The following is an 18417-nucleotide window of genomic DNA, read 5'->3' as shown; positions in this document are numbered from 1 at the left end:
GAGGCAAAGGCCTCAGTTTTATGAATGCCATTATCAACCTTTGATGCTTCACTGGATACCAATATAATGTTTGGATTTTGATTTAACTTTGACTTTGGCTTTGTGTTGACAGAAATTGGGCCTGGGCTCAAACTTTGGCCTTCTGTTTGCCTTTGGATGTCAAAGATAGAATCCTATGGCTAAGAAATTTGGAGTTATTTTTGCATTTAAAAAGTGGGAAAGTAAGCAGGGCAGCTGAATTAGTTGGTTTTAGATCCCATTTTTGGTGATTTCTATTCAGGCTATTTCTTCTCTAGTCCCTTTTAAAAACTAATCACACACACCTGAGGTAGAGGCACATTTCGTCTACCTGCTTTAGATGTCAGCACAGGCCCTATATTTCATTAGGTCACTTCCTGTTTGTTTTCTCTACTCAACCAATTTGGCCTGCACATCTTGGTTCCTGTTTTCTGCTAAATCCCTTAGATTAAACATCCCAGTTTGGGATGACTACTTGTGGAAGTCTTCTAGAACAGGGCTCACCAGATATATCGACCCTTTGTCTGGACCACCTAGAAAAGAAGGAGAGAAAATAGATTTGAAGCGTGGTTGTTCATTTCTTGGTGTGTAAGGAGAAAGGAAGAAGAGAGGGAGACATGTGTTCGTGAAATTTCTCATAGCTTAAAGGTTGATATGACAGAAACCACTTTTCTTTCTTTCCCCCAGGTTTGCGGGGGAAAATTTGCGGTCCACACGAATCTTTTTTTTTTTTAATTTTTATTTATTTATTTGAGAGAGAGAGACAGCGGGAGAGGGAACACAAGCAGGGGCAGTGGGAGAGGGAGAAGCGGGCTCCCTGCAGAGCAAGGAGCCCAATGCGGGGCTTGATCCCTGGATCCTGGGATCATGACCTGAGCCGAAGGCAGACGCTTAACCAACTGAGCCACCCAGGTGCCCCCGGTCCACAAAAATTTTAATGATTTCCCCCCCCCTTTAACTTTTTATTTAAATTCCAATTAGCTAACATGCAGTGTAATATTAGTTTCAGGTGTACAATATAGTGATTCAACACTTCCATACAACACCCAGTGCTCATCACAGCTAGTGCACTCCTTAATCCCCATCCCCTATTTAATCCACCCCCCTTTTTTGATTATACCATGAGATTATATAGGCATTATTGAAAGAGTATGGGCTTAGGCAGGAATGATATTCAAATATTCATCAACTCATTCAACACCCAAGCAGATACCAACTGTAAACAATGGGTATAGAATAGACTAGCCTTGCATTGACTAGTGAGAGTGGATAGCAGCCATAAACAACCAGTATGGGACCATTAAGACCATGAAGAGTAGAGCTGTAAACCACTAATATTGACCAGACTGGCACCCACATGAACCAATCAGAGTGGGTGCCAGCTATAAACAAGCATTGGGGCCACATGGACATGTACTGATTGAATTTTAGCCTTGGACTTATGACTGGGACACATCTGGAATATATCCAACTCTATTTGTGAACTACTAGAGAATTAAATCAGTTAACTTCTCTAAGCCTCAGATTTCTCACCTATAGAATTTTTTTTAAAGATTTATTTATTTATTTGAGAGAGAGAGAGAGAGCGCATGCATGCGCACACAGACAAGTTGGGGAAGGGGCAGAGGAAGAGAATCTTCAAGCAGACTCCCCTGTGAGCACTGAGTCCAATGGAGGGCTTGATCTCAAAACCCATGAGAATCATGACCTGAGCCAAAACCAAGAGTTGGACGCTTAACTGACTGAGCCACCCAGGCACCCTTCACCTGTAGAATTTCTAATGCTTATCTCTGTTTTTACTGAAATTTCACTGGGCAAATATGGGAGAAATTTTTCTTGTATTTTATGTTTCTTTGGATCTGGGATGATTCCTCAACTTTTTCTTCCAGATTACTAATTTGGACTTTAGCTTCATTCATTCTATTTTTCAACTCCAATATTGAATATTTAATTGTGGAATCATATTTGTAGGTTTTTAAATTTATTCTTCAATTGCTTCATTTTCAAGAAGCTGTGTTTTGTTTTCTGAATGTAGTCACACCTCAAATCTTTTTAAGAATGCTAGTTTAAAAAAAATTAAGTTCCCTTTCTTGCTTTCTGTCTTTCTCTTGCTTCCTTTCTTTCTTTTGGTATCACTTTGAGATTTTGGGATTATTTGCTTGTTTGGGACCTTATCTTTCATTCTATTTGTTTTTGTCCAAAGTCTATTGATCCTTGAGGGTCTGTTCATGTTTATGAATGAAAGAGTATATTGACAATTATATGGTTTCACTCATATGTGGAATATAAGAAACAGGGCAGAGGATCACAGGGGAAGGGAGGGAAAACTGAATGGGAAGAAATCAGAGAGGGAGACAAACCATGAGAGACTCTTAACTATAGGAAATGAACTGAGGGTTGCTGGAGGGGAGGTTGGTGGGAGGATGGGGTAACGGGGGTGATGGGCATTAAGGAGGGCACGGGATGTGATGAGCACTGGGTGTTATATACAACTGATGATTTATTGAACTCTACATCTAAAACTAATGATATACTATATGTTGGCTAATTGAATTTAAATAAAAAAAACACAAACAAAAAAAAGTCAGTGTCTGAGTTAAGTTGTTTTTTAAAGTTAAATAGTTCTATTTAACTGAAACAGGGCTGACTTTATAAGAAGCAGGGTTCTGTATAAGTGAATGGGAACTACTGATAGTCAATCTTTTCATAAAGGACTATACATGAGGGGAAAGAGCCAAGATTTAGAGCTCAATAACTGCCAGATTTCAAGGATTTTAAGGAAGAATATTTTTTTTGGGATTTTATATTTTTATTAAGTATTTTCCAATTTTATTGAAATGTCATCGACATACAGTATAAGATTAAGATGTACAGCATAATGACTTGACTTACACATATTGTGAAATGATCATTACAGTAAGGCCACTTAGCATCATCATCTCATATACATACCCACACCCCTTGAAAAAAGGTCTTTTCCTTATGATGAGAAATTTTAGGATCTACTCTCTTAGCAACTTGCCAATGCACCATACAGCAGAGTTAGCTATAGTCATCATGTCATCCATTGTGTCCCCAGTACTTATTTATCTCATAACTGGAAGTTTGTGCCTGTTGAACACCTTCCTCCAACCCCCTACTCCCTACCTCCTGCCTCTGGTAACCACAAGTCTGATCTCTTTTTCTATGAGTTTTGTTTGTCTTAAGATTCCACATAAGTGAGACTGTACAGTGTTTGTCTTTCTCTGTCTAATTGTTTGTTACTTTTATGTCTCTTGTCCCTACTCCTCTTCAAGTTCATGTTTAGCTTGAGTTTGTTCAACTTCTCTTGACCATTTCAGTACCGTTGATAAGGATCATTCCTAGCACATCTCTCACTTTTATTAAGCATTTCTTAGGATTTCAACATGGGCCAAGGGAGTACCAGCTGCTCTGTTTATGGGAGAGAAGAACCAATCAAGCCAGCAGTATGATAGATAATACTTTAATTATCTTGATGATCTCTCTGAGGCCTGCTCTGTTCTCTGCATTGGTTAAACCAGAGATTCCCCAAGGGATCTCCTCTTTATCCTTAGCACCAGTCTTCAGTGTAAGTTTGTGTTGTAATTCTTTGTTTTAGTTTCTCAGACAATTTAGACAATTCTATTTTCTTTCTATTATCTGGAAGTACTTTAGTAAATGTGGTATTCTATTGGGACAGTTTTTTTTTTTTCTTTTGCTTTCAGCTCAGTTGTGGATTTTCTTTTAATTTACTATCATTTCAATGGGGTTGTAAGGGAGAGATATTAAATATGTATACTCCATCCCCCGCCTTGAACATGAAGTCTGTTAACCTGAGTCAATATATGGATGTACCTCATAAACCATGAAGCATTGTTCCAAGTTAGCAAGCGAATTTCCCTCTTCTTCTTCTTACCATTATCATTTTCCTCCTCATCGCTAACACTTCCAACCTCATCACTAACATTGTCTAGTCTTACGCTTTTTAGAAAGAAGATGAGATAACATGGAATTGATGGAACTTCAGACAATGTAGTGGGAGAAAGTGAAATATTCAGACAACATGAAAAAGGCATGGTGGACGAGGAATACTATGTTGTAAATGGGCACCACGTCCAGGCATCTGCTTCCGAGGTCAGCTCCTCTAAGCCATTTGCACATTTCATCATTTCTTACCTCCTTTTATTCTCAACACACAGACTCTCCATGTACCAAATTTTCTAGTACCTCCACTGGCTTCAAGGGCAGTGGTGAAAGATACCCACGGCCATCACTATTGGCATATGTGGGTTATTTATGGATAAGTGTCTGCTTACCTGTGTATTCTTTTGTATCAGCAGCGTTCTAAATATAGATGCCCATCACAAATGCTTAGAAAATTTTTTTTTTGTATTATGAAAATAATACAAGATCATTATAAAACACTTAAAACATATAAATAAGCAAGAAATAAAAGAGTCAGAGAGCTATTTTCAAATTTTGAGTATATACATCTAGTCTTTTTGTATATATCCACAGACTTTCATGCACACATACCCTTTTATATTTTTCACCCTAATAGGAAGGTTCTATAAATGGTTTTGGCTTTTTTTAATGACATCTACAACTATCTTGATAAGCTATAACATGTCTGCATCTTTCCTCCTCATCCTGTGCTTTTTCTCTTATCTGTCTTTCTACAGTTGCTCATGGATGTTACATGGAAGGCGAAATGTGAGTTAATATATTTAACCTGGAAAAACGAGAAAAAAATTGCTGTACCTCAATCATTTGTTTGGAGTATGGGTTCTACATATTAGCCTACATATTTGTACATGAGTTTTTGTTTTGTTTTGTTTTTGTTTTATCACTACCCAATTCATCAGTTAAGATGGGACATTTGTTTATTTGGATGAGTATGTGCCAGCATTGTACTGGAACAAGAAAGCATTACTTATGCCATTCCTTCTTGGCCTGCCCATCTGGTAGGGGTTGCTTCCCAGGTAAGTTCCTTAGTGTACAAGGTTTTAAAAATTATTAGGCCAGGGGCACCTGGGTGGCTCAGTCGTTAAGCCTCTGCTTTCGGCTCAGGTCGTGATCCCGGGGTCCTGGGATCGAGCCCCGCATCGGGCTCCCTGCTTAGCGGGAAGCCTGCTTGTCCCTCTCCCACTCCCCCCTGCTTGTGTTCCCTCTCTCGCTGTGTCTCTCTCTGTCAAATAAATAAATAAAAATCTTAAAAAAAAAATTATCAGGCCATCACACAGTGCCCAGGTCAGCACTCTGGGACTCATGCTAGATTCTTCCTCTCTCCTTTATTTAACCAATTATTATTATTTTTTTTATTCTAGCTTCTCTTAAGCTCTTGGTTACCCTCTCTTTTCCATTACTACTACCTTTCCTTTAGTTCTGGGACTCACCAGCTCTTGTCTTCTTGACATATCCTTCCCTCCTCTCTACTCCTCCAATCTCACCAGCACATTGCTTATAGTGTGGTCTGTTAAAGTTCTGACCACATCCTTCTATTTCTTGAGAGATAGCAAGAGCTCTTAAATCAAACAGGCCAGGTTTGAATCCTGACTCCACCACTTATCAGTTCTGGGATCTCAGGAGACTCCTGAGCTTTGCTGTCTTCAGTTTCCTCATTTATAAAACGGAACAACAATAATAGTTGTTGCAAACATTAAATGTGTTTATTAACATCAAATGCTTAGAGCAGTCCTGGACAAACTGTGTTCAGTAAGGTTTAACAATGATTAAAAACATTTTTATTGTCTTCCTACCTTCCACAGAATAATTTCTGAACTTCTGGCATGTCATAAAAAAACTCTTTGTACTTTCACCTCTGACTACATCCCCAGCTTCACCTCTTGCTTCTTCGTTTGTATCTTCTTCTTGGACCAAAGTAGAGCACATGCCATTCTTTAAATGTGCCATGACCTTCATGTCCTGCTGAACTCAGTGTTCCCTCTGCTTGGGTGCACACCTGACTGCTGGCATGAATAGAGACCAACAGGGGACAAAGATCCAGGCCTCCCACCTTCCAAGCTGGAGCACTTCCTACTCCCACATGCTGCTTCCTTCATCTCCAGCCTTTATACCCCTCTTCCGAGCATGTTACCATGAACTTGGTAGAGGACTAAGAGGTGGGGGAGTGGCATGAGGCAAAGGGAACACCTAAAAGAGGTTTTTAGTACACATGAAAAATCTCTTCTTATATTAACTGTTTGAAACAGCGTGCCTTTTTACCTGGGGGCATTTGGACATAACTCCATGCTTTTTTTTTTTTTTTTAAGATTCTATTTATTTATTTGAGAAAGAGAAAAGGGGGGGGGGGGCGGGGGGGGGAAGAGCAGAGAAAGAGGGAGAAGCAGACTCCCTGTTGAGCAGGGAGCCTGATGCAGGGGGCTCAATCCCAGGACCCTGGGATCATGACCTGAGCCGAAGGCAGATGCTTAATCGACTGAGCCACCCAGGTGTCCCATACCTCCATGCTTCTAAAGATGACTACTATCATGAGAGGTGTTGATATGGACACTATAGCTATGTGTTGGTATTTTGGATGGCATGGGTGGTCATCATTGGTGGTAGCTGGGGCCGTGTTGTTTTCCTTCTGCTATGCTCCATGGGCCTCTGCCTCGAGGTGCCCTAAACCAGCTGAGCACATCTATATTGGCTTTGGATCTCTCTCAAGGTGCCTGTTCTTCCTTTCATTAGTGTGGATAATCAGAGTTTGATTGTAAAGTATGCCCGGGCCAAATACAAGGGCTTTTAAAATTGTCTGCTGTTTTAGATTATCCAGGCCACTGATACACCTTCCTTAGCATGGATAATTGAGAGTGGACTGGGCTGAAGAATGTTAAGCAGAACCAATTGACAAAATAAATGAGATTTTAAAAATCCTTTACATTTTAATAATAGAAAAAAAAAACAAGCTAGATTTTCTTTTTTTTAATCTAAAAGGGCCTATTTTATATTTTGAAACTGTAAATTTATTTGCTTTTATGTTGACTCAAAATAAGAAGATACTTTCTGTGGTGTGGCCATTTAAAACCTATTTAAAATGTGTACTAATTATAATAGGCACTTAATGGAGTTAGGGGAAAATTGAAAATATAGACAAGAGGTTGGACAGTTCCAGAGTCAATGTCAAATCTTTTAACTATGTTTATGTTTCAACTAGGTAGCAAGGAGAGGGTGGTAGTCACTTCAAATTCTGAAAATCTCTCTCTTGATAGTGGAGGCTATAATTCTTTGCCCCTAATGAGCAATAATCATGTAGAGAAGGGCATTTTTTGAATGTATGTATAAGATTAACAGGGCTCTGATCCCTGTCTGAATGTCTGTGCTCATTCACTTCTCATTTTCATCCTCTTGTCTTTCCCCATGTGCCTCTGAATGCAGGCAGAAATGTATTTACACGTCACTTGACTGGGAATTTAGAGGACATTTTCTCAAAGGAACAATGTTGTAAATAGGGGTAGGTGTCACTGAATACCCTTCAGGTGTGTGATGAGATAAATAGATTTGGGGGGTTGGCGTGGGAATTTGGAACTTAATGTAAGAGGCAATAGTGAGTTTCTGGGCAGGTGACTCATAAACAAGGTTTTTGAAACATTACCCATTTTTATGTTGGGAATTGCCAAGCTAAGGCTTAAAGTCTCCCACAACACCCATGAATAATCATTTAAATACAGGCTTTGAGACTTGGGGGGGAAAATGCATTATTTACTCTAAAGACAATAATCTTCCTTTGGAGTCATTGTAGTCTATCATACAGATGCATACTCGGGGATATTTGAAAGAGCAACATTTTCTCTTGATGGTCCATTACTTTGTATGTTTTATAAATTATTATCCAGGTCTAGATTGCAGGCACAGGTTAGAGATGCACATCAACCACTCTGTAACAGAATGTGGGAGACTAAGGGTCTTTCACAGGGTGAAATATTGCAAGGGACTTTGGCCATTGCCTACTTTCTTTGTGTGAAGAACAAGATATGGGGATGGAGGTGATGGAGACCCTAATGAATCCTTTGGTTCCCTGCAATGCTGAGAACTTGGCAAATGTTGGTATACAACAAAGTCTTGTTGTTCAACTGACTTGCTGAAGGAAGAACTGAGGGCTTCTTAGCATAGATATTGTACAGCTGAGGCCAAACATCTGCCAGGGTCACCTCAATACACTCTCTGTGGCTCAAATAAAGACAAGGTGCGGCCATTCTAAAACTGTGATGTAGTTGGCTTGATGTTGGATGATGACTTTGGAGAGAAAATATGTCCAGAGAGTCAGAAAAGATCTGTTTCCATGATGTACTGGAAGACCTGGGTGCCTCATGTGTTAATAATTAAATTAAATTGAATGAATATGTATTTGAATTAGTGCTACGTAGTTCCTCCCATTAGACATTTATTCACTGTGAGTATTAGAGCCTAGAGATGTAAAAAGTAAATAAAACGCTCATTTGAATCCCACATTCTAGTGAGGGAGAGAAGCATATGCAGAACCGTAATATGATGTGACAATCCTAATAGCAGAACAAGCAAAATGCTAGTGGAGCATCAGTGGGAGGGGTGCGGATACAAGAGTAAAAGCACTTTATGGGCATTTATGTTGGGCTTTTAATAAGTTTGTTTTATTCTGTTTTTTTTTTTTAAATGTTATTTATTTATTTATTTATTCATGAGAGTCAGAGAGAGAGAGAGAGAGGCAGAGGCAGAGGGAGAAGCAGGCTCCCTGCCTAGCAGGGAGCCCGATGCGGGACTCGATCCCAGGACCCCGGGATCATGACCTGAGCCGAAGGCAGACACTTAACCATCTGAGCCACCCAGGCGCCCTTATTCTGTTTTGTTTTGCTTTGTTTTGTTTTCAGGGATAGACACTAGGATGGGCAAATCAGCAGAGGAAACATTTTGAACCAAGGCACAAAATTATGAATATGTATTTGGTTTTTGAGGAATGGTATAGTCACATCTAGTAAAGTAGGCAAATGGTTTAGGATTCCAATATTTTGGGATGTATTAGAATCACCTAGAGGTCTTGTTAAAATGTAGATTTGGGGGCTTCACATGAGGCTATACAACACCACTATTTATAGATAGGGCCCAGGAATTTACATTTTTTTATAAGTGTTCTGTATGATGGCTCATGCTTTGAGAAAGCCTGCCACAGTCTGTTTTCTGATGATAGGGAGAGTGGCAGGACCTGAAGCTAGAAAAGTAGGATAGGTCCATGTTCTGATGTATATAAGGTACCAGGCTCAGATGTTGGTGTTAGGATCATGTGCAATAGGTTCTTGGTAGCCATAAAAGATCCTTAAGCAACAGGAATAGTGTGATTAGGTCTGTATGTTAGAAAGGATTTTGACTGCAGCGTGGAGGCTGAACTGGAGGAAGGAGACATGGGAGCTAGGGGGCAGTCGTTAGGCTCTTACAGTAGATGAGGCAGGGATGATGAAGGCCTGAATTCAGGTGGAGGGGGCAGAATGGAGGAGAAAGCATAAAGAGACATCACTGAGGGAGAACCGAAAGGATATGTTCATGAATATAATGCAGGGCAGGAAGGAAGTAGGACGACTAAGGTGACCCTTGTCATTGTAGTTTAGGTGACCAGTTGGCTGATGGCACTATGAATAGAAACACAATACACTGGAGAAAGAGAAGGTTTGGAGTTGGTGTGGTAGAAGTGGGATAGGTTCAATGTGGGCTTGAGATTCCCTTAGGTTATTTATTTATTATTAAAGATTTTACTTATTTATTTGGGAGATTTGGGAGAGAGAGATCGTGTGAGCGCACACAAGTGGCGGTAGGGGGGTGGGTGGGTGGTTTGGGCAGAGAGAGAGGGAGAAGCAGATGCCCCCCTGAGCAGGGAGCCCGACCCGGGGCTTGATCCCAGAACTCTGGGATCACGACCTGAGCCAAAGGCAGATGCTTAACCGACTGAGCCACCCAGCACCCCCACCCCAGGGTATTTAAATGGAAATCCTGGAAGGTGACTGGAAATTCGTATCTCCTTTTCAGGTTAGATTTGCTGGTAATCACTGGTGCCTAGAAAATGGTTGAAGCCATAATGGATGAGAGTAGTTGAAGTAGGGTTTTGGAGGGAAGTGCAAAGAGGAGCAAAAGTTGCAAAGTCTGGATTGAATGCTGTAGAAGAACTCCAAAGGCTCAGAAGGAGCCCACATGGAACTGACATTCTTTTAGGACATCAGACTGACTAGAAAGAATTCTAGAAACCTTCTAATCCAGTGGTTTTAAAACATTTTTTCATGCAGCAGAACTAGGAAAATCTAACTTAGAACTCTAACAAAAGAGATACTGATGGAGCTTCTCTGGTTGAAAGGTGGGTGGACTGGCCCCCCCAGCATTTCCTTCTTTAGTGTTTTTTCCCCAAGTGGCGACTCTTGACTCCACTTTGGGGAACATGGTTTTTAAAACATCTTCTGGAAGCAAGAGAGATGGATTGATATTATCGATGTCACACAACTCATTAGTGACAGAGGGGGAACATGATGAGATAAGGCCCACAAGAAACAAAGCAACAAAGACAATGTGGAACTCATGGCCAAAATGAGTGGTGCAGAGGATATGGGTGTTAAGGCAGAGGGTTAACATTTTGGGCTGTGATATTCAGGGAAGGAGTTGAAGAGGTAGTAGATTTTTAGAGGATAAGAAAACATTTAGGGATTTAGTTTCTGCCCATTTAAAAGTCAGAGCTTAAGGTTTGTGCTGGGTTGGAGAAAGTTAAAAGGTGAGTCTTTCCAACTTCTATAAAATTGAGGCAATTGTTATGTATGTGACATCATAATTATTGCTCAGACTCCATCCCAATTCTAATAGAAGTGGAAATTTAAAGATGGGACAAGCTGAAGAGTCAGAGTGAAGGACACAGTAGCTCTCCCTTCCAAGGAGAAGGGACTTTGGGAGGGGCAGCTTGTTTGGAAGGCAATGTCTTGGTAACTTATCTTGAAGTTATATTTGCAAGGCAAGCATGCTCTTCTTAGTAGAAGGCATTTATTTCAGAAAGCTGTTTTGGGGGGTTTACCAATGGAATACCCCTTTACACTGCCAATTGACATACTGTGGAAACGTTCGGGCTGCCACATCAGTCTTTATCATGAAAAGTCTGGAAAACTCTGTACTCAGGGAGTTGTTTTGAGACATCAGCAGAAATCTGCCAAGACTGAAGACTGACCCAGTGATTCCTGGGGGACCTTGAGGAAAGTCAATTAGTTTATGAGTCAAATCTCAAATTATTCTAAAAGGCATTTGCTGCCATCAGAAGGTTCCATTCTTGAATTAGCAAGCTGCTGCAAGTTCCAAGCTGATATTCTTTCTTAGAAAGATGCTTATGGGGTATAAATCTTTTTAAGTGCATTTTTTGAACCAATTGTTTCATTTAAAGAAGACCATTAGTTGGTTATTAAGGGTCTATATAATAGTGTCAATACATTCTAAAATTGGAGACTGGGTATGTTGTTTTGGATGTTTTAATGGTCCCGATTGTTTAAGTTACTTGGCCTTGACTCATTTGCTTGACGTTTGCTTGTTTTAAGGGCTTGGAAAAACTCTCCCAACTACCCAGAGTTGATGTAATGGCTCTTCATATATGGGATACAAATATGAAAAATATCTGAATAAGTTAACTAACAGTATTTGAATGATTGGATCAGGTCTACACAACCAAAGTGAAGTAGATAACTGTGCAAATTTTCGAGGAATCAAAAAGTTTATTTTTTTTTAAAGGTTTTATTTATTTGACAGAGAGAGACACAGTGAGAGAGGGAACACAAGCAGGGGGAGTGGGAGAGGGAGAAGCAGCCTTCCCGCCGAGCAGGGAGCCTGACGTGGGTCTCGATCCCAGGACCCTGGGACCATGACCTGAGCCGAAGGCAGATGCTTAACAACTGAGACAACAGGTGCCCTGAGGAATCAAAAAGTTTAAAGAAAAATTCAATTTTCTACCAAAAAAGGCTTAACTTAATACATTATTATTTTGAGTGTAATTGTAACTGTGATACCTATCCAGAAAAAGGGCTGGAAGATTATACTACAAAATATTAATACGGAGATGTAATATAGTTGTTATAAGCACCAGTGCTTCTTTGCTCTACTGATTGAGGAAGAATATGAGTTCATATTTGACTTTCACAAGCAGTGTGGTCTTGTTTTTGTTACTTAACCTTTTTAAGGCTTACTTACCTCCAGTGGGTAATATCTATATTTTGAAGATGATTGGGAATAGTACATGAAATAATATAGGCAACCTCTTAGCACAAGGACTGGCTTTTTTTTTTTTAAGGATTTATTTATTGATTTTGAGGTGTGGGGGCCAAGGGGGAGGGAGACAGAAACCCAAGCAGACTCTGTGTTGAGTGCAGAGCCTGGTGCGGGGCTGGATCTCAAGACCCTGAGATCATGACCTGAGCCGAAACCAAGAGTACGTGTGTGCTTAACTGACTGAGCCACCCAGGCGCCCCAATGGCCTGGCATTTTTAAAAGAACTCAGTAGATGTTAATTATCTTGACTACCATCAACACCACCACCATCATCAACATCAACATTATCATCACCATCATCATCATCGCCATCAAATGGCATGTGAGACTGGGTCCTCCAGGAAGCAGAAGCCAGGATGGTATTGAATATGCAAGAAGTTTATTCTTCATGACAGAAACGAGTGAGGGCTGGGAGAGACTGGGGATATAGGTCTTTTGAGTGAAGGAGAGAGGGAAGGAAAAAGGAAGTTTGAGTGAAGCATTTAGACTACAGGACAGGGCAAGGGAAAGCTCAGCCAGGTCTTTAGGGAAGTCGAAAGTCACCTGTCGGGAAGTCCCACCTCTTTCAGGGACAGGCTTGTCATAGTAGCCTCGCCACATTCAGCACTGCCTGTGATCGGCTCAGGGAAGTGTGGCCTCAGTGCAAACTGCACCTGTGATGGATTCCAGGGCTCAGAGCTAGAGCCCTCGGTCAGCTGGTCAGCTATGCTCCCTGAGATTGGGGGTTTACAAATGTGTTGTTAATGGCCGTCATAGTTATGAGTGATTTTATTTTATTTTATTTTTTAAGATTTTTTATTTATTCATTAGAGAGAGCAAGAGAAAGCACAAGCAGGGGGAGGGGCAGGGGGGGAGGGAAAAGCAGGCTTCCCGCTGAGCAGGGAGCCCGATTCAGGGCTTGATCCCATGACCTTGGGATCATGACCTGAGCCTAAGGCAGATGCTTAACCGACTGAGCCACCCAGGTGCCCCAGTTGTGAGTGATTTTAAAAATTTTTCCATTTTTTTGGTATTTTATTAATTGTCTATATTAAACCTGCCTTACTTTAACATTAAGAAGCTGTAAAATAATGAATTTAAAGTATTTTCTTTTGTTTGCATAACCTGAAAGTGAGACTTGCCCAAATCTCACAGTAATTCCCAGCTTTCCACTTTGCTTGGATATTTTAGTACGGCCAGGCCATCACTGCAACCGGACCTTCCCATGAAAAGTTTTGCTGTTCTGCTCCAACTTTAATTTCTATTTAGAAACCTGATTTGATTAAAGAGTGAAAGTTTAAGTGTTTGTAACAGGATTCAATTAAAATAGGTCATACTTGGGGCTCTGAAAATGGTAGCTGGCCTTGGGCAAATTAGGAACAAAAGTGATAAAATTCAGTTGGATGCATCACAACATCTAACATCTTTAAGGAGGACATTTTGTCTAATAGATTCAATTTAGAAATATTTAGTGTAGGTCATCAGCTTAAGCACCTAAAAAAAATGTGTGTGTTTGGTTTTTTTCTCCCTTTAGTTATAGCTAGGATCAGGACACCTGGACTCTAATCTATAAAATAAACAATTTGTGGTGGGACCTTGAAGAAAGTCAGTTAGTTTCTGTGACTTTACCAGTAGGTTAAAGAAGAGATTGTAATATTGGTGAATAATGTGCTTAGAGATGTTTGCATAAAAGATGCTTTGTCATTGTAAAGTATTATTGAATATTTATGGTCTACCAGACTGAGCCAAATGGCCCAGAGGAAAAAACAGTCAGATTTATGTAAACCTTGTTCAGTGCCCCAGATACTTCAGGATGGGTGCTCTATATATGAATGAATAAATAAATGGTATAAACATTATTTTAAAATTTGAAGGTACATCAATATTATCTGGGGTGTTAGCCAACGGGCCTGACCTCTGACGTTGAAAGGAAGTGTCTGCCTCCAGGTAACTATGTCGATCTCATAAATATTTTTAAAGCCACAGGCATCGATGGCAAGATACGTTTTCTTAGTTTTGTGTCTGCAAATAAAGGTAAATTATATCTTTACCTAAAAGCTACAAGAAATTATTGTCTCTCACCCACAGGATTGCTCTGAATTCGCAGACTGAAATTGCGAATCTTATACATACTTCTTCCCCCCTCTCCTTTTAAGAAGTGTTTTACTCACTATCTGTACTGTAGTTTTCTATCACTATGTGAGAAATCTGAGCTTCAAAGAAATCATAAAAACAATAGCCGTAAACACTGCCCAAGGACTTAATGGATCTTACTGAGCCACACAATGCAGATGTATTGGGACATAAATAGGTGATAAGAGAGAAGAGGCACAGAAGCAATGTGTTTGGAGGGGGTCACTGCTTAATCCAAATGGGTTCAGCACGAAGATTCATGAAACGTGACAGTGGGTCAGGAGGAGCTTGCTGTGACATTTCAGATTCCCCTACCTCTTCTAATTAACCATTTCAAGTGTATAACAAAACCTAGATCACATACAGATTTAGTAAGACCCGTCAGTACCAAGTGCAGCCCTGTCTGGGGGGGATGGATGGTTCTGCTCTCCTCAGGCAATGGACTATGACTCAGTAATACCTCAACTTGGGCTTTTAATTTCTGTGATACATTGGTTCTGAAGAGCATCTGTCTAAAAGACAAAAACCGTAGCAGAGCTGCTTTATGACCTATCCTGTCATCAAATGCATTTAAGTATATTGCATAGGTCTAAATATACCTTAGCAAGTCAATGAGATATTTGAAAACATGAAAACCACATATAGAAAAAACTTGGTATCATAGGAACGACAGGAATAATAACAATAACAATAATAGCTGCCTTTTAAAATATTTTATTTATTATTTTAGAGAGAGAGGTTGTATGTGTGCAAGTTGGGGGGAGGGGCAGAGGGAGAGGGAGAGGGAGAGAATCCCAAGCACATGCCACGCTGAGCACAGAGTCCCACGGGGGGGGCTTGATCTCATGACCCCGATCTAAGCAGAAACCAAGAATTGGATGCTTAACTGACTGAGCCACCCAGGTGCCCCAATAGCTGCCTTTTTAAACAACTACTATTTGCCACCATGCCAGACATTTTACACACTTCCCATATAATTATTCTCTTTTACGGATAAGGACACAGACTCAAAGAAGTGAAATTATCCAGGGTAAATTAGTTTGTGGGAGTTCTGGAAAAATTTTTTTAATACAGAAAAAAAACCCCCAAAGACTCAACAACCCCAAATTCTTGCTGAGGCAGGTTGTCAGGAGTTCTTGCCCCATTAGTCGGTGGACTCAGAAATCTTTAGGGTGCTAATATCTGGACATGAACCACCTCTCTTCAGGTCCACCTCTCCAAGTCTTCTCACCCCCCAGCTCTTCTCACTTGTCTTGCGAAATGGGAACCAGGATTGAAACCCCAGAGTCATGCCTCAGTATCTGCAGCATTGTGTGATCTATAAATATTAGTTGGTATGATCTAAAAGATTCAGCGGACTCTGAAGCCTGTGATTTTCATTAGTCAAGAAAAGGATGCCATTAGCCCATTTTCACAAGTGCCAGATTTATAGAGGTGTTCTAGAAAACATCTACTAAAATGGAATTATTTAAAATAAGACATTTGTATTTAACTGGCAAACAGAATCAATTTACCTGGTGTAATTCATAGATTAGATTTAGGAAGCCACCCCCCCTTCTTTTTTGCTTAGTTGTGTGATACAATGAAAATCTGGTGATTGATAGGAAAATAATGAAAAGCAAATTAGTGTTCATAAAATTTTTGAGTTGATTTGCTACTGGAACCTGGCCAGGCAAACCCATAGGGGTTGAGGCTTTTAGGGGTATTTCATGTCTGTGGTGATGTCACTAGGAAGTTACAGATTAATAGCATGGTGCTATTTATAATTTTCATGTAGCAGAGGGAGGAAAGAGTTAAAGGATTTAAATGTTGCAAAGGGTATTTCTTCTGGGCAGGAGAGGTTTGAATGTAGGGCACCTTTTGCATTTTAAGCACGGATGTTTGATCCCTTGTCCCACAGTTATGTAATAAAAGAACTTTATTATTATTTTTAAAGGGAAACAGAGAAAAGGCCACTAGGAAAAATACTTGTCCCTGGGGGACAGCTTTTATAGTGCATGTTGTTCAGGAGCTACTTCCTCCTGCCCCAAGGTTCTGGAATAGGATGAATGCCCTTCTCAAGGTGCTGAGAGGCCAGAGGGACGACTGAGTGCAGATGTCAGAGTAACTGCACGGACAGGGTTCACTGCACGCCCAACAGGCTTGGATGGTCCCGGGTGCAAAGAGCTGATGCAGCCAGGGAGTCAGAATAGGGAATCTGGAGGAGGCCAGCAAGACAAGGTGGGCTCCATAAAAGACTACTTACTCTGAGGTCTCTTCTTAGGAGAGCCAGTGTAGGTTGGCACAGTGGGCACAAAAACCATTTACTGACAACCATCATATGCTAATTTCCGGAGAGTCATTTCCAAATGCATCCACTCCAATAATACATCCAATACATTTCGTCAACACCACTATCAAGTAGGAAGACCCAGGTGTTATTAGCGCTCTGCTTCTGCAGATGAGGAAACTGAGGCACAGAGAGGTTGGGTGAATTGCCTGAGGTCACAGAGATAGTAAGGCATAGAGATAAACTGATATACGTATAGAGAATGTGAGTAAGAGCAGTCTCTGTTCAGTGACCCTTGGCTTACAGATTTACTTTGATCTGTTACCTATGCTCTCTTCCAAATCCTTAAACTCAAGGAAACCCCAGATTCTTCCAGTTTAACTGGGGGTGATATCAGTGGTATAAAGTATGGGATGGAGTTCAGGGCATGGTACAATACTTTGGAAGCTGAAGGAGTTTGAGAAAACAGAAGTGTGAAGGTTCCTCTGACTTCCCCTGCCCTTCTCCCCTGAAACAGGTCATAAAACACTCATGTGAAAGGTACCTATACCTGAAGGAAAGGAACATCCTTATCTCTGAAGACAGAGGGACACTGAGCAGAGTCTGAATAAACAGGCCTTGCTAAGTTTCCCCCAATTTCCTCCCCTTACCTTATGCTCTGTGACCATCGTATTCCTCCACAACCGTCACTCGTCATCAAACCTGGCATGAAAATACTCAGGTTTAATCATTTCTTCGGGTCCTCATTTCCTTATGAAGGCTCCCAGGGCATATAAAACTTTAAATAAATCTGTATGCTTTTTGCCTGTTAGTCTATCTTTGTCAGTTTAATTTTCAGCCCCAGCCGGGGACCCCTAAGAGGGTCGAGGAAAACATTTTTCCTTCTCTACACATGTAGAGTGCTTGGCAAAGTGCCTGTCCCATCGTAAGGCTTAATAAATGATAGCTATTATTATTATCATGATGCTTTTTCCAGTGTACTGTTCCATCCTTCCAAATGGGGCTCAGATTAGCATAGTGGCAATCAGAAGCTGAAGCCAGTTTAGATTACTGCAGTGCTCTGATGGATGAAGAGAAGAGCAGAGATTTTTCTTCAAAGACAGAGAAAAGTGTCTTTCACTAGACAGCATATTTCGATGCATAAATGACTGAATGCGAAGAGACTTAATTGAAAGATATAAGAATAATTACAGCAGAATAGCAGCGGCAAAGGCAGTTAAGACAAAAAGCCGCATATGTTAAACAGGACTAAAGTAAATGAAAAAGGGAGTCTTAGAAGCCTCTGTAGCTAAGCACATTAGGATCGTCAGAAAACAACAACACGACAAGTGCAGGGTTGGAGCGCAAAGGGTCGAGTCCCAGAACCAGGGCTGAAATATTTCCTCTCACTATTTATTTCTAGGGGAATTTATCACTTCCCTGAATTACTAAATCAGTAGTTAAATTATATCCACATTGTTATACATTACACCGTGCCGTCCACAAGGAGGACACTCAGGGCACACTCAAAAATAACTTTGTTTTTCTCCGCCCCCCCCACCCCCGTCCCTTCACACTTAGTGGGGGTAGCTCTTCTCTTCCCCTCAGAAGTCAACACAGGTGGGCTCAGTGATCTTAAGGCTTAATGTGTGCTGGATATTTTCTCTGTTTAGATCTACTCTCCACTGCCTCTGCTCTGGGCCCTGGGCAGCCAATCCATATTGATGTCATTGTCCTTCGACTTCAGTTTGCATTTGATGAATGGGAAGTATTAGCAGGAGGTG

The 18417-nt window shown here is 40.7% G+C and overlaps 1 protein-coding gene across 1 annotated transcript in view; it reads left to right on the top strand.

Annotated features, from left to right (window-relative positions):
• The first annotated feature begins 18278 nt into the window (after positions 1-18278).
• The window catches only part of LOC110571335 (cytosolic beta-glucosidase-like), a 90278-nt gene continuing 90139 nt past the window's right edge, over positions 18279-18417 (top strand). Inside the window, 1 exon segment of the mRNA XM_021679429.1 lies at positions 18279-18417. Coding sequence (XP_021535104.1) covers positions 18279-18417 — 139 coding nt within the window.

Source organism: Neomonachus schauinslandi, chromosome 2 (genome assembly GCF_002201575.2).
Source record: "Neomonachus schauinslandi chromosome 2, ASM220157v2, whole genome shotgun sequence".
Taxonomy (NCBI): Eukaryota; Metazoa; Chordata; class Mammalia; order Carnivora; family Phocidae; genus Neomonachus; species Neomonachus schauinslandi.
The sequence above is the reverse complement of the archived record's forward strand: the minus strand, read 5'-3'. Positions and strand labels throughout refer to the sequence as shown.